This window comes from Hoplias malabaricus, chromosome 5 (genome assembly GCF_029633855.1).
Source record: "Hoplias malabaricus isolate fHopMal1 chromosome 5, fHopMal1.hap1, whole genome shotgun sequence".
In the NCBI taxonomy this organism is placed as follows: domain Eukaryota; kingdom Metazoa; phylum Chordata; class Actinopteri; order Characiformes; family Erythrinidae; genus Hoplias; species Hoplias malabaricus.
In genome coordinates, this window is record NC_089804.1 from 52,653,600 (window position 1) to 52,676,363 (window position 22,764).

The 22,764-nt window shown below is 43.7% G+C and overlaps 2 protein-coding genes across 6 annotated transcripts in view; one reads left to right on the top strand and one right to left on the bottom strand.

Annotated features, from left to right (window-relative positions):
* Positions 1-2,279: 2,279 nt before the first annotated feature.
* On the bottom strand, positions 2,280-6,810 carry LOC136696201 (transmembrane protease serine 11D). The gene is made up of 5 exons (XM_066670389.1): positions 6,636-6,810; positions 6,314-6,497; positions 5,303-5,574; positions 2,750-2,892; positions 2,280-2,644 (listed from the first exon to the last, which is right to left on the bottom strand). The coding sequence occupies exons 1-5, from the start codon at positions 6,691-6,693 to the stop codon at positions 2,393-2,395; spliced, it is 909 nt and encodes a 302-aa protein (XP_066526486.1). The 5' UTR covers positions 6,694-6,810; the 3' UTR covers positions 2,280-2,392.
* Positions 6,811-8,959: 2,149 nt separating this feature from the next.
* The window catches only part of scn8aa (sodium channel, voltage gated, type VIII, alpha subunit a), a 55,431-nt gene continuing 41,626 nt past the window's right edge, over positions 8,960-22,764 (top strand). For 4 of the 5 annotated variants that reach the window (XM_066670385.1, XM_066670387.1, XM_066670382.1 and 1 more), the window contains exons 1-2: positions 10,765-11,023; positions 15,479-15,809. In XM_066670385.1, coding sequence (XP_066526482.1) covers positions 15,534-15,809 — 276 coding nt within the window. In that variant the 5' untranslated portion in view covers positions 10,765-11,023; positions 15,479-15,533. Of the gene's footprint in view, positions 9,219-10,764; positions 11,024-15,478; positions 15,810-22,764 lie in introns of those variants that run through there. The other variant, XM_066670384.1, reaches the window with a different exon arrangement.

The following is a 22,764-nucleotide window of genomic DNA, read 5'->3' on the forward strand; positions in this document are numbered from 1 at the left end:
TCATGTAAGAAAACATTGCTTATGGTAGAAAAACACCCATAAAATGTATATTAAAAAAGGTGGAAGACATTAAGAAGGGACACAAACAAAATCTGGAGAGAAAAAAAGGAAATGTAGTTTGCAGAGGCTTCTGTTTAGCTCTTATCCCACCCACCACACCTTCCCTTTTTTCCCCGATGCTGAAAATTGAATGACGAATTGAATGTTAATATTTATAAATAGCAATTGAAGATGATCACATTTTTCAAGTTAAAAATTATTTATAAAGATCACATAGTAAATGATTAATTTACTTAAAAGCTAGAATTCCATTTTTACGTGTACTGCGCTTGACTGAATCCCATAATTCATTTGCAGAATAACAGGAAGTGATTAAAAAGACAAAGACAATGTAAGGTAAACAAAAGATTTGGGATTATTTATAGCTTTAAAAAAAACAAGTAAAGTGGTTTTTAATCTATTCGGAAGTTTACAGACAGACGGTGAAGGTCTTTTTAAAAATGGGAGCGATAGGAGCCTCTATTCGGATCCGTGCTGCCTGCAGGACACGCCAGAGACAGTAGGTAGTGTGGTGTTTAAATGTTATGTTAGTGTTTCTCCAGCAGAGGTCACCATCTCATCTCCACTCCAGCAGGGACGTTCAGCCGGATTTTATATCACTTTTTTCTGGCCCAGATTAAATTAATTTGCTGAATTTTAGAAGAAACAAAACTACTGGTAATGTTAGTATTCTCGTGGATGTGGTATTTGTGTGGGAAAATTTATCAGGAGATACGTTAGGAAGGAGGATATTATTAATGGAAACCCTCACAACCCTCAACATGGCGGCTTTTTTGCCGCCCTTCAGCAAAAAGAGCCAATCAGCGCACTGGAAAAGCTAACGGCGGGAAATCTTTCCATCACTACGGCCATATGAGCAGTAGAAACGTAAGAAAAACACTAGATTTTGTAACATTGTGCTAAAGGTATTTGATGCTTTAGATGTTTTTGGACCTTCTGGGTTGAAAGGGTCCTAGAAAAATATATTTTAGAGTTTTTCTTCCTGTAATAACAGTTTTAAAATATTTGTGTTGCCTATGTTTATAGTATTAAGCCAGTCTCGTAATGCATTCTTACGAATGAGTATCACAACCATCATTTCATATAGTTGCTCTTTCTTTCATTAGAAAAGCTACAGCAGCATAAAGCAGACACAATTCTGGATTCAAAATGACTGCTAGTTGACGTAAAATAATAAATGATGACATTGACCATATCATTTATTCTACATTTATTTTCTTTCTCTCAACTCTGCTCACTGGATATTTTTGGTTGGTGGACTATTCTCAGTCCAGTAGTAAAAATGTGGGGTTTACAAACTCCAGCAGAGATAATTTACACTGCTTGAGGTAAGTGATGTTATAATGGTTGTAGTTTTAAATAATTCTATTAGAAGTACATTATTTGTAATGTTATTAATAAAGTATACACACACACACATTCATTGTCTGTAACCACTTATCCAGTTCAGGGTCGCTGTGGGTCCAGAGCCTACTCGGAATCACTGGGCACAAGGCAGGTACACACCCTGTAGGGGGCACCAGTCCTTCACCAGGCAACACACACACACTCATTCACTATGGACCTATGGAGTCGTCAATCCACCTACCAATGTGTGTTTTTGGACCGTGGGAAAAAACCCACACGGACACGGGGAGAACACACCAGCTCCTCACAGACCGTCATCGGGAGCGGGACTTGAACCCCCACACACACGTGACTATATCTTTATGGTCTTTGACAAATATTGTAGTGTACATCACTTTGGTTGGAGTATTTTTTTTTCCCTCCTGGGCACTTTCAGTGCAGGGTCTGTGATGAACTTGAAACTAAAATATTAATTGGTACAATGTCAATTTTATTAGCATTTTTTATTTATTTGCTACAACAGAGCTTAGTAGTTTCAGTCTAAAAAAAACTGCAAGTCTTTGCTGATTCATTGCTTCTGAAGAAAGTTGGGGGTTGTGTCCAAACACAATTATATTGCACCATAAATGTAGGAGTAGAGAAGATGATCTACTGTAAAATCTATTCTAAATAATTCAGGGCAATTTGATGAACTATTCATTCTCAATAACTCCTCTGTGTGGTGTTTGGGTTTTATCCTGAAGTGGGGCAGTAGGGAGCACAAATCGCATAAAATTAATGGAGCAAACCTGAAGGAAAAGCTGCTGGAAGGGGGTTGTAGTACAGCACCTAATAAAATGTGAGTGGAGCACAGACCATTTGTTTTGATTCAGTAAAACCTTTGATTAGACCAATGAAACTGCATCTTCATGATAAAGACGAGCAAATACACCTTTTTTATTTATTCATTTGGCTTAGTTTTGTTGTCATTTGCCTTATGAATGTCTCAGATGAAGGTCCAGGATTGGCAGAACACGGTGAGGAAGAGGATGACGTGTACGTCGGTGGGTTTCATTTCTGTGGCTGAGGAAATTGACCTCTCTTGTGTCCTCCAAAGCCACGTCGTGTAGCGGCTAATACGAGTGTATAGGCCAGGTTTCTTTGGAAGGCCGCACTCCTCACCGTGACTCGTCACTCCGTAAATGTAGTATTTGCCTGTGACCTCACTGTAACAGGACAGGGGTCCTCCACTATCCCCCTTCAACACAAAGACATTATACAGTCTGGCATTGAAATGATACTTGCGAATAATACTTGTACACATCACAACTATTAACTGTTATTAAGCATTATTAAACATTACCTGACACGTATCCACACCCCCATATTCCCAGCCTGCACAGACCATGTTATCAGTGACATGGCCACTGTGCCAGTCGATCTGATTACACGTCTCAGTGTCAATGAGACGCACCTCAGCCGCTCGCAGCGTGTTCACCAGCTTCCCTAAAGAGAAAACACACTGTCATCCTCTGCTCTAACGCTTGTGTCTTTTAACAGTTATTTTTAGCCTCAGTTATCTCCAGGAGCTCAAACAGATGTTGACATGTCTATATTTTAGAGTCTAGTCTTTCAGGTATTTCTGAGGGTCTTTTGCTGGAGAAAATCACCAAATGCAGTGGAAGGTTATGTGTTTGAGTGTATAACAAAATAAGATGTGCTTCATACAGTAGGATCTAATTGAGGGCTAATTGAGGGGCCCTTATTAGAGACTGTGACTTAAGATAAATGACAAAAAAACAAAATTACCACATAGTACAGCCAAGCTAATGCTATATTACAGAGACACAGGAAGAACTTCATTCATTCATTATCTGTAAGCGCTTATCCAATTCAGGGTCACGGTGGGTCCAGAGCCTACCTGGAATCATTGGGCGCAAGGCGTGAACACACCCTGGAGGGGGCGCCAGTCCTTCACATGGCAACACACACACAGTCACACATTCACTCACACACTCAGACATACAGATACTTTGGAATCGCCAATCCACCTACCAACGTGTGTTTTTGGACTGTGGGAGGAAACCCATGCGGACACAGGGAGAACACACCACACTCCTCACAGACAGTCACCCAGAGGAAACCCACGCAGACACGGGAAGAACACACCAACTCCTCACAGACAGTCACCTGGAGGAAACCCACGCAGACACGGGAAGAACACACCAACTCCTCACAGACAGTCACCTGGAGGAAACCCACGCAGACACAGGGAGAACACACCACACTCCTCACAGACAGTCACCCAGAGGAAACCCATGCAGACACGGGAAGAACACACCACACTCCTCACAGACAGTCACCCAGAGGAAACCCACGCAGACACGGGAAGAACACACCAACTCCTCACAGACAGTCACCTGGAGGAAACCCACGCAGACACAGGGAGAACACACCACACTCCTCACAGACAGTCACCCAGAGGAAACCCATGCAGACACGGGAAGAACACACCAACTCCTCACAGACAGTCACCCGGAGGAAACCCACGCAGACACAGGGAGAACACACCACACTCCTCACAGACAGTCACCCGGAGGAAACCCACGCAGACACAGGGAGAACACACCACACTCCTCACAGACAGTCACCCGGAGGAAACCCACGTAGACACAGGAAGAACACACCAACTCCTCACAGACAGTCACCCAAAGGAAACCCACGCAGACACAGGGAGAATACACCACACTCCTCACAGACAGTCACCCGGAGGAAACCCACGCAGACGCAGGGAGAACACACCAACTCCTCACAGACAGTCACCCGGAGGAAACCCACGCAGACACAGGGAGAACACACCACACTCCTCACAGACAGTCACCCGGAGGAAACCCACGCAGACACAGGGAGAACACACCACACTCCTCACAGACAGTCACCCGGAGGAAACCCACGTAGACACAGGGAGAACACACCACACTCCTCACAGACACTCACCCGGAGGAAACCACACAGACACAGGGAGAACACACCACACTCCTCACAGACAGTCACCCAGAGGAAACCCATGGAGACACAGGGAGAACACACCACACTCCTCACAGTCACCCGGAGGAAACCCACACAGACACAGGCAGAACACACCACACTCCTCACAGACAGTCACCCGGAGGAAACCACACAGACACAGGGAGAACACACCACACTCCTCACAGACAGTCACCCGGAGGAAACCACACCGACACAGAGAGAACACACCACACTCCTTACAGACAGTCACCCAGAGGAAACCCACACAGACACAGGGAGAACACACCACACTCCTCACAGACAGTCACCCAGAGGAAACCCACATAGACACAGGGAGAACACACCAAACTCCTCACAGACAGTCACCCGGAGGGAACCCACGCAGACACAGGGAGAACACACCAACTCCTCACAGTCACCCGGAGGAAACCCATGCAGACACAGTGAGAACAAACCACACTCTTCACAGACAGTCACCCGGAGGAAACCCACGCAGACACAGGGAGAACACACCAACTCCTCACAGTCACCCGGAGGAAACCCACGCAGACACAGGGAGAACACACTGCACTCCTCACAGAGGGTCACCTAGAGGAAACCCACGCAGACACAGGGAGAACACACCACACTCCTCACAGACAGTCACCCGGAGCGGGAATCGAACCCACAACCTCCAGGTCCCTGGAGCTGTGTGACTGTGACACTACCTGCTGCACCACTGTGCCTGTACATGGATATACATGCTTAAGTTCTTCACGCTCATGACTTCATAACGCGCATACAGTTTTATAACTGAGTATAGTATGTCTCAGAATCACCTAATGATAAGCCTGTGATTTAATGTATTAATTGTGATATTCCAAAATGTTATGTGCAGTAAGTTAACCTTCAAACACAGAGCTGCCCCAGCCAGTGATGAAACAGGAGCGGAAGCTGAGGTCTCTCTCCTCTGTCTCATTTTGGATTGTGCACACTGGCTGTATGCGACTGGAGAATGACAGTGGGTAGCGTAGCCGCAGCAGAGCCACGTCGTTCTCGTAAGTCGTCTTGTCATAGTTCTCATGTGTAATAACTTTGTCCACAGAGCGTATCTGGACACTCCTCCCATGCCACCACCGAGAGTGAAGGCCTGCTACCACCTGCAATCCAGAGGTGCTTCTGAAGGACAAAAGGAAGGCAGGTAAAATTAAGACAAGCACTGGATTACAGTGAACACACTGTATCAGCTCCACTGACCATACAGGAGCACTTGGTAGTTTTACAGTTACAGGCTTCTCTAGCAGCACTGCTGTGTCTGATCCACTCAGCACATACACTAACACACCAGTATTTACTTGTACCTGACATAACCCCCTATAAAAAACTCCTGAAATCAAACCTGACATTTTTTCCCTGTGTAGTCCATGTCCTCAGTCACAGTGAACACATGTATCTACTCATATTAGACTGATTAAAGTTAAAACATCACCGGCAGGGCTCTGTGCATTCGATTGGACCACAGGTTTATTGCACGCCACATTACTGTGAGTGAATGTTGACATGATGTAGTTAAAAGGTCTGCTATTTTTATAGAGATGTTACATCTGTAAATGTCATAGTCCACAACGGTTCTTGACTCTGCTTTAGCCACCGCTCACTAGTGCTGAGAAACTGCGTTTATATTGAAGGTGCTTTTTTCAAATTGCAAGAGTTGCTGAGCATTGTTTAAACCAGTTTTAAATCAAGGCAACCACACACTGTGCTGTGCATGTGACTAAACAACTATGATAGTCAGACGCTCTATATACAGCCCTCAAAATTAAAGCCAGTTCTTCTTTGGTCTAATTGTCTATTTAAAACAAAAAAGGGGGCTTGGGAAAGAAAATTCACAATTAGATATTTCCTGTGAATCTTTCACCTGCTGTTTTTGAAGCAGTGAGCTGCAGAGAGAATCCAGGAGTGGTTGAGTATTGCGCCTCCACACACATGGATGGACCTCCACTGTATACTGACCTGCCAAGGCCAGGCACCTTCCTGAACAACATGACCTCCTAAAATACGAGGTCCCCCTGGTGGACCCACCAGAGGCCTCACTCCACAGTCTGAAAAACAAACAGAGATTACCTGTCGTGAACAGACGCATGCTGTTTGCCGTCACAGTGTCTGTGTTAAATTGAATGACTGTGTTTTTATTTCACGTAAATGTCAGCTCTATTAGAAGCAATGATAAATAATCATACCTGAACTTCCAGAAACCATTAAACTAGCCAAGATGCTGTATAGTGTTAGTAAGTGCATTGTGGGTGTTTTAATCGCAGCAAAACATCAAATGAGGAGAAGTGACAGTTGATGCTTGTTTAGTCTTTGGGCCTTGTGACATCACAATGGGCACCATCAAAATTCTAAGTGGTGCAAAAGGGCAATACCTGTACTCTGAACAAATCTCCCCAAGTATAACCCCGGCTCCCTCACTTGTAATGTAGCAATAACATCTAGCCTTTAAAAATGTTCCCTCAATTTAACGATGCATTTTCTCAGTTTAATAAATTGTGTAATACATCATTCCCTCCTCTAATTCAGACAGAATGAGCCTTTGTTCTGGGACAGTTTAGTTAAACCGAGGGACACTTTCATTAAAATGAGGGAATGTTTGACAGAGTGCAAGTGCTTACAGATACACTGCCAGAAAAGCTGTCACTGTGGTGGTACTTTTCACTCCTTTGATTTTTATGAATTTATTTCCATGAAATTCAGTTGGTGGACTGCTTAGAGATTGTGTGGCATCACTGATTTTAATATTTTACTGGAACTTTAATATTTTATTACAGACCAGAATTATTAAAAGAAAATAGAGTGTGGCAAAAGTTTACTAACAGTTTTACTGCTTTTTTTTTTATTGTACATTCATATTGTTTTACACGGTGGTGCAGTTTGGTGTGTTCTCCCTGTGTCTGTGTGGGTTTCCTCCGGGTGACTGTCTGTGAGGAGTGTGGTGTGTTCTCCCTGTGTTTGCTTGGATTTCCTCCGGGTGACTGTCTGTGAGGAGTGTGGTGTGTTCTCCCTGTGTCTGCGTGGGTTTCCTCCGGGTGACTGTCTGTGAGGAGTGTGGTGTGTTCTCCCTGTGTCTGCTTGGGTTTCCTCCGGGTATACTGTCTGTGAGGTGTGTGGTGTGTTCTCCCTGTGTCTGCGTGGGTTTCCTCCGGGTGACTGTCTGTGAGGAGTGTGGTGTGTTCTCCCTGTGTCTGCGTGGGTTTCCTCCGGGTGACTGTCTGTGAGGAGTGTGGTGTGTTCTCCCTGTGTCTGCGTGGGTTTCCTCCGGGTGACTGTCTGTGAGGAGTGTGGTGTGTTCTCCCTGTGTCTGCGTGGGTTTCCTCCGGGTGACTGTCTGTGAGGAGTGTGGTGTGTTCTCCTTGTGTCTGCTTGGGTTTCCTCCGGGTGACTGTCTGTGAGGAGTGTGGTGTGTTCTCCCTGTGTCTGCGTGGGTTTCCCCTGGGTGACTGTCTGTGAGGAGTGTGGTGTGTTCTCCCTGTGTCTGCGTGGGTTTCCTCCGGGTGACTGTCTGTGAGGAGTGTGGTGTGTTCTCCCTGTGTCTGCGTGGGTTTCCCCTGGGTGACTGTCTGTGAGGAGTGTGGTGTGTTCTCCCTGTGTCTGCGTGGGTTTCCTCCGGGTAACTGTCTGTGAGGAGTGTGGTGTGTTCTCCCTGTGTCTGCGTGGGTTTCCCCTGGGTGACTGTCTGTGAGGAGTGTGGTGTGTTCTCCCTGTGTCTGCGTGGGTTTCCTCCGGGTGACTGTCTGTGAGGAGTGTGGTGTGTTCTCCCTGTGTCTGCGTGGGTTTCCTCCGGGTGACTGTCTGTGAGGAGTGTGGTGTGTTCTCCCTGTGTCTGCGTGGGTTTCCTCCGGGTGCTCCGGTTTCCTCCCACACTCCAAAAACACATGATAATAGGTGGATTGGCGACTCAAAAGTGTCCGTAGGTGTGACTGTGTGTGTGTGTTGCCCTGTGAAGGACTGGCGCCCCCTCCAGGGTGTATCCCTGCCTTTCGCCCAATGATTCCAGGTAGGCTCTCGACCCACCGCGACCCTGAACTGGGTAAGCAGTCACAGATAATGGATGGATGGATGGATATTGTTTTACACAAGCAGTAATGCTTTTATTGCAAATGGATTTTGGATAATCTTCTCCTCTGGTCAAATTGTATAGCACTTTTAATGCTTAATAACTTTAAATGTTATTAAATCTGCTTTACTTTGTTTATAAAAAGTATTTATTGTGAACAAGCAATTTATAAATACAAGTATTTAAATAAACTATATATGTTCCTTAACATTTTACTTATTATTTTCATGATTTTTGAAACCCCACTAGATCTGTTTAAGGCCGTTCATTTGATATATTTATATTTTTTAAACTCTTTGTTATTGTCAGTTAGTTTGTTTATTTTTGGTATTTTTTCCTTGTCCTCGCAGCTTCTCTCAGGCCTGCAGTTTAACACACCCATTCATTCATTCATTCACTCAGTTTTGGATAGCTGCCTACGGGGAGTGGGGTGGTCTTTAGTGTGTGGAGTAAACCCCGTTGAAGTTTGGGGGTTTTAAAGGGTTTATTAACCAGAGAAAATCAGGAAAGTGCTGTGTTTGTGTGTTTTTCTGGGTTTTTTCTTTCCTGTGGAGATGGGTGTATTTGCTGACTGCCATCAATAATGCAGAGCGACTGCACACACGGAAAGCAGCAGCAGGAACATGGCGACCACCGCAGTTTCTTCAGGAGCTTTTTCACATCTGCTGAAGAGAGACGCGCCTCTGGAGCTACTCTAACCCTCAACGCCGTGAGTCAGCCAGCAGGGCTTTACACATAGGCTGAGAAAGACACTGTTATCTTTGACGGCTTTCGTTTCGAGACGCATTCCAGACCACCACAAGGTTCTGCTTTAACTTGGACTCGTTTTGTAGGAAAAAGCCCACGGTGGTTTGTGACTCAAATGTTCAGTTTTCAATTAATCTTATGGTTAAAGCCCATTCCCAATAGGTTTGTGTTTATCACCGGAAGAAAAAGAATGTTCTAGTAATCCATGACCATCATTTTCTGTTTCCACCAATGGCGTTATATACACATCTACATTTACAAACTATACCAAAGATACGTCATTATTAATGCCACATCTCTTCATTTATAAAGCTCGTGACAAACCGTATTATATAGCCTGCAGCGTTTTGAGGCGATACGAACGACCACTGGCTTCAGTCTGCAATACTGACTGTATGTAGGGCTTATATTTACATCCTTACCTTTTTATAGTAGTCTACCTTTGGGTTCTCTACATCTGCCTGAAAATGGCTGCAATGTAAAGTTTCCCAGTAAACAATTAGCCGTTGATTCAACGTTGAAATAACGTAATGACTACCGTCTAATCAACGTTCTCTTAAGGTTGAAAATGAAAGTTGAAAAGACGTCCAAACACAGACATTGAAAAGACGACTATTAGACGAATTTTGGACGTCCATTGACGTTAATAATTGGTCCCGAAATAAATTACTTGTATAAAACGCGTTTTTGGCGGCCACTGACGTTATCGATTGGTCACCACTTAACTAACTTATTAAGATGGATTTTGGACGTCCATTGATGTTTAAAATATGTCCTTGACGGACAGACTACTTTTAGACCTGTTTAAACGTCCAGGGACGTTCCTTGTTTACTGGGTTAGCTTAGGCTTCTCATTCCCCAACGTATTCTTTCAACGTTCCACCTTAAATAGTGCAGCAGTGACAGCCTGGCCCTGCACCATTTAAGGTGGAATAGAAATGTCGCGAAAAAACCTGAAGAATAATGTAATGGCATCTACCCCCAACCCCCCCGCCCCCTTCCACTTCCAGCAGCGACAGTGCAGACTAAGCACGCTGTGTTAATAGCAGTGAACGCCTGTCTTTCATTCCTTTCAGACGCTTAAATGTTATTTCCAAGGGCTTATATTTACACTGCTCTGTCCACCGAAGCGGTAACGTCCCCAGCCCCCCGTGTCCTTTGCGTCTGTCAAAGCGAAGACGAGATGCCAATGCAGTTTTGCGTGTTGTGGTTCCCTGCAATTGTTATTATTATTAAATATAGTAATATTTATAATAACAATGCTTCATTTTAGCGCGAGCTATTGTAAATCCAAGCGCTCTTGTTTTGCGTAACGTAGGCATTAGGTTGTGTATTGATCGCGGGTGGATGCAGGATTGCTCGGGTGTGGTGCGCAGCTTTTTTCTTGAGAGAGAGACAGAGAGAGAGAGAGAGAGAGAGAGAGAGAGAGAGAGAGAGAGAGAGTGAGAGAGAGAGAGGAGGAGGAGGGGAAAAAACGTTTCACGTCGCGGTGCATTTTGGCTGTGCTTTTCTATGCATCTCTATTTGGCGCGTGCAAGCTCCAAGGATTTTTACCCGGTTGCCTTCTTGTAAAAGGAAGTGAGCGCACGACAGAATACGGGGACCACAAAAACAGCCCACTGCAGTATTTTTGATTTCCCTTTTTTTTCCCTCAGTTTCTTTTTCTCATCCTGCTTGGGCCTTTGCAGACCTCTGTTGTGCTGCTCCCAAATGGCGTTCAGGAGCAGCTGATCAACACCAATATGAGCGCGTTTCTCTGAAAGCGAGGTAAGCACGCTGGGGCTCAGACGCATTTATACGTTTTATTTGTATTGCATGAACCCGAATTCCGCGTCTGTGGAAGCGGCTGAGTACCTGCTGTTTTGGTGACGTAAGACCTGCAGATTACTAAAATTGAAATAGCAACACCAACAGTCGAGGTCTCTGATCGACGCGTTTTTTATTTCGACGTTATTATTATTATTTTTTTAATTTAAGCTAAAGCTAAAGCTTCTCGTGAGTCGCTCTTATGTAAAACATCTCATAGACATATTGCTTGAAGAAGGGGGTGTCAGGTGGTGCGTCTTTACGCTTTGCAAAGCTGACACGGTGTACGTGATATCGCGTGCATCAACTGCACAATTATCTATTCAGGCCTTAGACAAGATAAAAAGCTTCAAATAATTAGAGTCATGATTCTCATCAAAACCAATGTATTTCAGAACGACTGAGGGGTGCTGAATGGACAGCTCCCATTAAGGGAGAGTGCTTTGCATAACGTATTTCAGTACAGTGTATTTACCGGAAGTTATAATGGACATTATGCTTAGGACTGACATGTAATAGCAGTTCTATATAATGATAACGGAATTGTATGTGCTGGGACTTATATTGGAAGTTGCTTTGGGAATTATAACTGTGAAACATTGATTTCTCTACTGGATGTTATTTATTTCCCCCTGGGTGTTGTATTTGGAAACTTATCCCCAATTATCTCTTGGCAGACACTTATATGTATGGCATATGATGTTAGGCCTGACTTTTCTAGGCCGGCATTTTGTTTTCACTTGCATAATGATAACATGGTGCCTGAAGACAGATGTTTATCTAGGACAGATCACCCACCACAGAACAATGTAGTGTAAAATCATCACCCAGAATCACATTAAAGGTCAGATATCTATATATTTATGGGTTAATTGCTGAAGTGGACTCTTTGAAAGATATAAAAACTATTGGTTCCCTAAAGAGAAAACTGCCTATAAATTAGGGATGCATTTGAAGTGGATGCTAATATCTCATATGATTCATATCTGTTTACATTGTTATGGCTACTAATACATTAAGACTTATACAATGTAGAGCTACATTTGGAGTAACAATACACAGAAGTACAGCCTTCTTTTGTAGAGGGTTACTTACGCAGAATATTGAATGAAATGATGAAAGATTAATGCAGGAACCCAGTGTTGTTTTATTGTGTCTTTGTCTTTCAGAGTACAAGAAACAACTTTCACTCGTAAACATTCATTCAGTAATGTCAACGCTGCTGGTACTCAACTGATAGCACCATTTCTGTGCATTCCCCTTGTAAATAAGATTATAGAGAGCATAGAAGCTATTCCAGGAGCCTGCACATAATCTAGAACTGTGGTCCTATCCAAGAACCACTTAGGAACATTAATTTGTAAAGTGTAAATCAGTGTTAGTGTTAGTTACATCAAGTTGTTGGAAAGAGCAGTGTGTTTTTTGAAAGGTATTTATTGTTCATTGAGAGATGGTGATAGAATGAAGCTCTTGTGCTGATGATTGGTGATGCAGTAATGTCAGGGATGGCCTGTTTGTTTTAGCATCTGGCTTGTAAGTGCCTGTCAAACGCTGCCTGATTTATGAATCAGCAGGAAATGCAGCACACACGGGATTGTGTGGATAGCTTGGTTTACCATTGCTTCAACCTCCCCCCCATCCTCACACACACACACACACTGCCTATCGCCTCAGTGACAGAAGGCGTCTCCTCCTCCCATCTTGTTTGTCATTTATTTCTCCTTATTTAGACAGAAGTACATACTCTAGTCATCTGTTGTTTACCGTTTGTCTTCTACATTGGCTTTATTAAAGATAGAGGTGCACTAGATATTCTTTGCATTTTTATTCCAATGTGAATAAAAGTAAAGAGAGGGATGCTGTTATGTTGCTACACCCAGTATGAATTCAGTCAGCCCAAGTAAAGCAACCTTTTAGTGAAAACGGAAACACGAACTTGGTTTCCGTTTGAGAAAATGGAACTTTTTACAATTATTCCAGATCTAATTGACCACTAAAACTGTTACCATCAGATAAACACCAAGTAATGCTCTAATGCCTCAGACATAGGAGAAGATCATGCTTCTCATCTAAATTGACAACTTTGCAAATGAAACAAATGAGCTGCTGCTGCTCTTAGAACCGGAAACTGCAACCAATTCCCAAAACTAAACTTTGGAGATGTGGATAAACATCCGTGCACACTTCTATGAAAACTGAAAGCAAGCCTCTGGAAATGAATGCAAAATCTGTGCATATTAAATACGGAAAACGGTGATAGGAGGGCGACACGGTGGCGTAGCAGGTAGTGTCACAGTCACAAAGCTCCAGGGGAGGTTGTGGGTTCGATTCCCGCTCTGGGTGACTGTCTGTGAGGAGTGTGGTGTGTTCTCCCTGTGTCTGCGTGGGTTTCCTCCGGGTGACTGTCTGTGAGGAGTGTGGTGTGTTCTCCCTGTGTCTGCGTGGGTTTCCTCCGGGTGACTGTCTGTGAGGAGTGTGGTGTGTTCTCCCTGTGTCTGCGTGGGTTTCCTCCGGGTGACGGTCCAAAAACACACGTTGGTAGGTGGATTGGCGACTCAAAAGTGTCTGTAGGTGTGAATGTGTGTGTGTGTTGCCCTGTGAAGGACTGGCGCCCCCTCCAGGGTGTATTCCCACCTTGCGGCCAATGACCCACCCGACCCTGAACTGGATAAGGGTTACAGAAATGCATGAAAACAAATAACATGTATTTGCTGTTATAGTGTATTATTATCACAAATGTATCACGCAAAAGGAAAAGGAAACTAATGTATCAGAATGTAACTTAATGTTCATGGAAGCAGATGTTTCCACCTGCAAGGCCTCATAACCATGGCTATTATTCATCTCCCATATAAGTGTATGAGTCATACAGGATCTAGTGCTGGGTCCTTTTTGACTCGCACTAAATATAGAAACAATGTGTTGTTGGATCTGTAAGCAGTTATTTTTAGTTTTGTGGAGGCTTGTGAGTGTGTTTTTGTGAGTCTTTTGATGTCTATACTCATAAAACCGGTTTGTCTACAGTGCATTGTCCTGCTCACTCTCTTAAGAGTACAGGTGCTACAAAGTGTCCTTTGCGTGATGCCATAGAAGAACCCACACTTGGTTCCATAAAGAACCACCTTTTTCATGGTTTAAAACTCCATCACTCGATCTTAAGGTTCTTTAACCATTTAAATGTTATTACCGATAGCTTTTGTAGCACCTGTAGTTATAAGAGTGCGGACATCTATTGTATCAACTGTATCACTGTACTGTGCATTGTTGCTAAAGCATTCTTTGCTAAGCCTTTGTATAGATAGTGTTCATTGTAACTGAAACAACGTTTTGCTTTTCCTCAAAAACATATGTTTTTTCACCTCTGTTAGCATTGTGCTGGAGCTAGCATCACACTGGAGTTGTGACGGATGGGAATGCGACTGCATGTTGACTGAGATTTTTAGGCTAAACTTGCTGCCATGCTGCTTGGTGTAAGTTTAGTTCGGATAACAACAGTTTTCCACAAATTGAAATCACATGACATGTACTCAAAACATGGTAAACGTTTCTCAATGTACTGGTGTAACATGTATCATGTAATTTAGTGTGACAGTATGCCATATTTATTCTTTGCTAAATATGTTTGTGGCGGCACGGTGGTGCAGCAGTCACTCAGCTCCAGGTTGTGGGTTCGATTCCCGCTCCGGGTGACTGTCTGTGAGGAGTTGGTGTGTTCTCCCTGTGTCTGCGTGGGTTTCCTCCGGGTCACTGTCTGTGAGGAGTTGGTGTGTTCTCTCTGTGTCTGCGTGGGTTTCCTCCGGGTGACTGTCTGTGAGGAGTTGGTGTGTTCTTTCTGTGTCTGCGTGGGTTTCCTCTGGGTGCTCCCACAGTCCAAAAACACACATTGGTAGGTGGATTGGCGACTGGAATGTCCATAGGTGTGAGTGTGTGAGTGAATGTGTGTGTGTGTGTGTGTTGCCCTGTGAAGGACTGGCGCCCCCTCCAGGGTTTGTTCCCGCCTTGCGCCCGATGATTCCAGGTAGGCTCTGGACCCACCGCGACCCTGAACTGGATAAGAGTTACAGATAATGAATGAATAAATTGGTTTGGTTTGTCTATTTATGTATTTGGAATCTCTGTAATTACAGACATTTGAAAATGTCAGCCTGGAAAACACTTCTGTCTCACGTATATAGATTTGAATGTGGGCTCTTGATGGTCGTGTCCTTTTATGTTATTTTATAAATCCCAAAAACAGTACTTGTGGAAATGATTGTCTGTTGTAGTAAATGTATAAATATGTGCTACAGATACAGCAGATATAGGTCAGGCTGGATACCACTGGAGTTTCCTTTAAGTGCTTATCCACATTGAAATAATGCATTTGGTTTTGCTGACTATATTGACCTGGCATTCCTCTGTTTTCTCCTGTCACAGCGCTGGCTGCTCTGATGCTGTATAACTAAAGAAGCAGTCGCTGCAGGATGAAAACATGGCTGCACCCCTGTTCGCACCGCCAGGACCTGACAGCTTCAAATATTTTACTCGGGAATCTCTGCAAGCGGTTGAGAAGCGCATCGCTGAGGAGAAAGCCAAGCCTCCTCCCAAGCCCGACAGCAGTTACCGCGATGACGACGACGAGAACAAGCCCAAGCCCAACAGTGACCTGGAGGCGGGCAAGAACCTGCCCTTCATCTATGGTGACATTCCTTCTGGGATGGTGGCAACACCACTGGAGGACCTCGATCCTTTCTACATGAATAAGAAAGTGAGTGCTGTTTGTTTCTTTTGCCTTTCTGATTTTTCATTTCACTCCCAGAACTGGAAGATTGTTCCCTTGTGAAAATTCTTGCCTGTTGATAGTAGAAATAGATATGACCTATCAGTCATGATGGGAAAAGCTATTCGGCTGTTATCAGCAGAAAATGCTGGAGAGATGGGAGATGGCCTGAGGTATTGTATTCTTATGCTGTGTGGTGTGGTGTTTGAGTTGTGTGTTTTTACAGTGGGTTAACAGCGTTGGGATAGGATTCTCATATATAAATTACTTTTAATATTATAAGGTAATGTGTATTGTTGCATTTCTATGTATCTCTATCTCTAAAATAGAAATGAGCTGGAATCAGTTTTGTTGGTGATATTAACTTCCTGTTTGTGGCACATTAGTGTATGGGAGGGGGGGGGGACTTTTTAAGATGGGTGGTGACCATGGTGGCCATTTTGAAGTCAGCCATTTTGAATCCAACGGTTGTTTTTTTAATGGGAAGAGGGTCATGTGAAACATCAGACCTATTCGGAATTTCACAAGAAAAACAATGGTGTGCTTGGTGCTACGGATACTGGAAGCCTGTGCTAGCGTTTCTATGCTATGTGTTGCTATCAGTGTGTGAAGGGTGGGAGAAGAGGATTGCATTGACAAATCAACACAATGGGCAGCACTTTGAACACATTTTATAAGTGGTCAGAAACTTGTAAATAACTCATGAAAGAATAAAACCAGTTAAAACCAAGCACACCATTGTTTTTCTTGAGAAATTCCCAATAAGTCTGATGTGTCACATGACCCTCTTCCCATTGAAAAAACAAAAGTTGGATCCAAAATGCCCGACTTCAAAATGGCCACCATGTCCCCCCCCCCATATACTACTGTGCCACAAGCAGGAAGCTAATATCACCAACCATTCCCATTTTATTAAGGTGTTCAAATAAATGGCCCACCCTGTAGAATATTTGGTGGGATAAAAATCAGGTCGTATTTAATTGTAATGTTTTGCAGTTACTAGTAACTCCAAATACTCAACCCGTGGCGCATGTTGAGTCGAATGTTGTTTGGTATAATTACCCTTGCAGCCATATGTTAGATATTATTGAATATCTTGTTTCAAAACGGGCAATATTGTATAAACTATGTTTTTTTTTCATTCTCATTTGCACTCCATTTTTTAATCTTATGCCTATATTTAACATTTCTTTGTGTACAGTCGTTCTAATGTATGGTTAGTTAAAAATACAACAAAAAAAAGTGCTCTTGAAAGGCTATACAAACATTCACCAGATGCTCTTATCCACAGCAACTTACAAGGTCACTGATATTACAGATAGACAAGTGCAGTGTTAGGAGTCTTGCCCAAGTACTCTTAGTGGTGTAGCACCGACTGGGTCCTCAGACTTGGAGTCTCACATAGGAGCCAATGGTGTTACCACTGTACCATGCCAACCACCAAACCTTTGATCAGCCACTGAACAGACAAAGCTTCTGCAGTACAACTATAGCCTCCTGTCCCGGCCTCCTTTATTAACACAAATAAAGCTCTGGTTATTAAGCTGCTTCCCAAATTCTCCATACCCACAAGTCTTTTTCCAGGAAATGGAATCGTTCTCCAATAGAATGACCAACGTTAGCATAGCATACCGCTGTCTAATGCTCAGACGTGCTACTTCTAATGTTAAACATGCAGATTATGCACAGCATTTTGTCGATGGATGCAACAAGACAACTGTTGTGTTACAAATGGTGGTTTTAATGGTGATCAACAAAGTGTTAAAAGTTTGTTAAGAAATGAACAATATACTGCATGTTTATGAAGGTAAAGCTCAACGTATTCACAATTTCCCAGTGTGTCAGCATCGTCAGCGGTGTACATGAAACAGATCAGACATCTGCACTGGCTGAGATACTGATGGGTGATTTGTGTTAAACGATGCTGAAGGGTGAGAAATATTTGGATGTTCTAAGAGACATCAAGAAAGACTTGTATATTGATAACCCATGATTTCACCCTGAACCTCCAAGCACAGCTCTCTCTGTCGGTGGTCTTAGTTGAAAGGACGGTCTTGAGGGGCGGGTGCTTTTATGCGCTGAAGACTCTGAGGCTTTGGGAAAAAGATCCGAGACAGTTGAAGTCGTTGAAGCCGTGTTGTTCCAGCTGACAGAGTTTCCTAATTGTTCCAGGAGTAATCCTTCAGAAAAGCACTGAGTGAAAGCAGAGAGCAATGCCTCAGTGACTTTTAAAGGAGCACAGCGACTTTCCAAACCTTAATATCACTAGTAAATTAAACCTTAACTTTTCAGAAAGCACCAGGGAACAACATAACAAGACTGTACTTGACAAAAAATGCACAGAAATGGTAGTGTCTATCAGCCCCTGACCATGCGAAAAAGTCACTAGTTTACTAGTAATTAATCTGCTTTGGGGGCGGCACTGTGGCGCAGCAGGTGCCTGGAGGGGCCTGGAGGTCCTGGAGGTTGTGGGTTCGATTCCCGGTTGTAGGTTCGATTCCCGGTTGTGGATTCGATTCCCGCTCCGGGTGACTGTCTGTGAGGAGTTGATGTGTTCTCCCTGTGTCTGCGTGGGTTTCCTCCGGGTGACTGTCTGTGAGGAGTGTGGTGTGTTCTCCCTGTGTCTATGTGGGTTTCCTCCGGGTGGCTGTCTGTGAGGAGTTGGTGTGTTCTCCCTGTGTCTGCATGGGTTTCCTCCAGGTGACTGTCTGTGAAGAGTTGGTGTGTTCTCCCTGTGTCCGCTTGGGTTTCCTCCAGGTGACTGTCTGTGAAGAGATGGTGTGTTCTCCCTGTGTCTGTGTGGGTTTCCTCCGGGTGCTCCGGTTTCCTCCCACAGTCCAAAAACACACGTTGGTAGGTGGATTGGTGACTCAAATGTGTCCGTAGGTGTGAGTGTGTGAGTGAATGTGTGAGTGTGTGTGTGTTGCCCTGTGAAGGACTGGCACCCCCTCCAGGGTGTATTCCCGCCTTGTGCCCAATGATTCCAGGTAGGCTCTGGACCCACCGCGACCCTGAACTGGATAAGCGCTTACAGATAATGAATGAATGAATGAATTAATCTGCTTTGACTGTTGTTTTTTTAGTGGAATATGATTAAAAACGGACAGAATTAAAATAGATTCTGTTTTTAAGTAATGCAAAGTGGCATATTCTCTAATGGTGTTGTGATTACGATGTAGCTCCTCTGGATTAGTACATGATGTAATGATAGGCCACATACTCGGGGGTGGATTGTTGTTGTTTGGAGGTGGATGCTGCTGGATGTGTTTAAGAAAGCTGTGGCTTGGTGCTAAGTGCACCAGTGAGGCCACACTACGTCTGCTATGCTGGCCTGGGCTAAATTATGCATCCACTCGTGTGTTTGTGTGTGTTAATGCTTGCTAATGTGTGCTTGTACTCCTCTCTGCATTTCCCTCTCACCCTCTTGTGCTCCCTCCCTCATTCGTTATCCGCCTCTCCCTCTCCCTTCTTTCTTTCTTGTTCTCAGGCCATGTGTTCTGCCTGTTATGTAACTGCTTCTGCTCAGTGCAGAAGAAAGAGATTACTGTCTCCCAGTGAAACCGTCGGTGGAGAGAAAGCGCAGGCGAAAAAGCGCTGGTGGACGTGTGCGTAGAGCTGCCATGTTTTGGCATCTTCACGGCAATGGCCACCATTAGCAGAGGCATCATATGTAACCAAGCTAAATACACTGTCTTATGGAAAACAAAGATAAACAAACATACACATGGTAAGGGACCATGAATCAAGGAAAGCCTGAGATAGAAAGGTAGTATCATATACAAAATGAACAAACAGTCAAATGGTCAGATACACAGCCTTATAGCCCAGAGCTAGTGGTGGGTTCAGTTATGTGTTATTACATCAGCTGCTCTAGACAGTGCAGAAAACATTGCAAATATTAACAAGTGTATCGAGACCGAGCTTTCCTTTTTCCCACAGGAACTAACAGTTTGACCCATCGTTTCTAAAATGATGCTAACTGCCAGCAGCACAACTTGAGGGATCTTTTGTGATGCTGCACTAAACTGGCCAGAGAAATAGAGCATTAATGTTTCAGATACATTCTAAATCTGCACTGAATTACACTTTCTGTGTAGTTTTTTTCTTGTGGTAGTCATTTATTGTTTTCCAGTTTCCATGCAGAGAGCATGTTTTTCTGCAGTGAAACATGTCTTTTCAGGGCAAGTCCAGCTGAGGAATTCTGGCCAGTAGCTTTTACGACCTCTTAGCTACAGGACAGGGCTATTACACTGTCAGGAGCAATTAGCCCAGCTGCAGGAGCAGCTGATCCTGCCACAATGGTTGTGGTTTGTTGGGGGATGGACTGATTTGGCAAATGAATAGAGGAAGCGTAAAGGAGAGAGGGAATAAAGCAGAGTGGACTCTCCCTGCTGCTGCCTCATAATTCCTCTGAGAGCAGTGGATGTATTGAATGTCGTCAGTGTCCCGGATGATGCAGCACTTTGGGTGGGCTGGGCCAGGCTTCAGGGCACCTTGGGGACCGAGGGGTTTCACACGGTACAGTCATTGGCTGAAGTTTGGACAATCTAGGTGTGATCATTTTACAGCTGTGTACTACTGCTTTTGTTGCCACTCCAGATCTCCAACACTATTTTACTCGATATTCTGTGAGGCTTTTAATGCTGTAATAAAGCGACGCTAATCACAACCTGAAATCTGGGATTTGATTCAATGGAAATAAAACCATAAATAAGTTAATGAACACGTGTCTAATAGAGTGGGAGCTGGGAATCTGAGGAGTGGTGTACTTTAAGAAATGTTTAAATGTGGACATGCAGGTCACATGGGGAGATACAGCCCTTATTCTGTTGTTATCTATGCCTTGTTTTTCCCCTTCTGCCTCTTTCGCCCTTTCCCCCCATCTGTGTGTGTGTGTGTTGAATAGGTTGTGAATGTGGAGGCAGTGTTTGGTGTGAAGGCAAGAAGGGAGGCCAGGTTTTTCTGATGCAACTTCCACTGTGTTCCTGAAATGTAGTAAAGCAGAGAGGATCTTTCCGGTTCTGAGGAGGCCTGTGGAAACTGCAGTTCTCTGACTGTCAGAAGCGGGACTATTAGCATGCTGTGAACTTCGTCGCTGAAGTATATGGATGTTTCTTAAAGAGCACATATAATAGTAGTTTTCTCAGTGGTCTTATTCCTCTGCTCTGTTTGTGTCTCTTTACCTTTGGTGACATTCAGGTACAAATCTAAAGTCTCAGCACTTGACATCAGAAGTGGAGCATAAACATGATGATTAATTTTGTCCCACGTTTTCATGTTGTCCATGTTCTCTTGTTTCACAGTTTGTGGGTTGGTAAACACTCTAGATGCACAATTAAATGTATGCACTGAAAAAGACATTTTTGTTCTATATATAATAAGTGCACGGTGGCGCAGCAGGTAGTGTCGCAGTCACACAGCTCCAGGGACCTGGAGGTTGTGGGTTGGATTCCCGCTCCGGGTGACTGTCTGTGAGGAGTGTGGTGTGTTCTCCCTGTGTCTGCGTGGGTTTCCTCCGGGTGACTGTCTGTGAGGAGTTGGTGTGTTCTCCCTGTATCCGCTTGGGTTTCCTCCAGGTGCTCGGTTTCCTCCCACAGTCCAAAAACATACGTTGGTAGGTGGATTGGCGACTCAAAAGTGTCTGTAGGTGTGAGTGAATGTGTGAGCGTGTGTGTGTGTTGCCCTGTGAAGGACTGGCGCCCCCTCCAGGGTGTATTCCTGCCTTGCGCCCAATGATTCCAGGTAGGCTCTGGACCCACCGCGACCCTGAACTGGATAAGGGTTACAGATAATGAATGAATGAATGAATGAATGAATATAATAAGTGACCTTTAAAGCCTAGGCTGCAGCCTCAGTAGGTCAGTCTTCTGAAGACACCTCAAATTGAGTTGTCTAATGATGCTTTGTGGTGGCATCACTGGAATGGTCTGCCTCTAATGGCTGCAGTGTAATGAGGGATATATGACAGATCCTTGACATTAGAAATGCATTTAGTGACATTACAGCGGGGAAATGCAGCTCAGCTAAGACTTTAAGAAAGAGCCTACAGTTGCATGCCATACAGTTGGATTTGCAGAACCAGTCAAATATTTGAACATATTTGCTAATTAAAGATCAACGTGGAATGACACAGAGACCAAATCAATGTTCACTTGAATTCCAGCATAAACCTTGAAAACTTTCAGAACCTGTTTGTCAAAACCACTGGGCTGTTAAGCTGCTTAATGGTAGAAATTACAAATAGTTTCCAATAGTTAAATTCCAGATCTTCTTTAACATTTAACTAATTATTAACCAAATTTAACTACCTTGCCTTTTCAATGAATTACAAATCAAATAGACTCATTGAATCTTTACAGAGATAGTGTTACTTTTTTAGTTTTGGTAATTCTGCAGAATGAAAGGATAATGTTTTTCTTCTTCAGCCTATTCCATTTCCAATATGTCATTTTATGTGTGTGTATGTCTGTGTATTGTCTGTGTGTATTTTTTTCCCCTTATACTTCCACTTCATCATCTCCACCATCCTCTCAATTTTTTGAATATCACAGCTTTCTTAAAATACTCCTATAAAAATTCTATAGCAGGAGAGAGACATTAATAATTATCACATCCACAGTGGCATACACAGTCACTAAAGCTAAACATGAATTTAAGGCCAAGCAAAGAAAAGCAATGAAAACAAATGTAAACTTCCTGTCCAAAGGTTTGTAGACAACCCTTATAATTAGTGATTTTTTTAAGGTGCACCTCCCCGCCCTCTGCCCCCACAACCAGGACATTCTGGACTTGTTAACATTGGGTTGTTAAGGGGAACCACCCAGCAAATTTGGGATGAGTTTGAGTGGTGTTGGTGATCCAGAACTGATCATCCAACATCTGAACCTGCTCTTTGCAGTGTTGCCACTAGTTTAAAACGTATAATGATCTTACTTTTAAATTT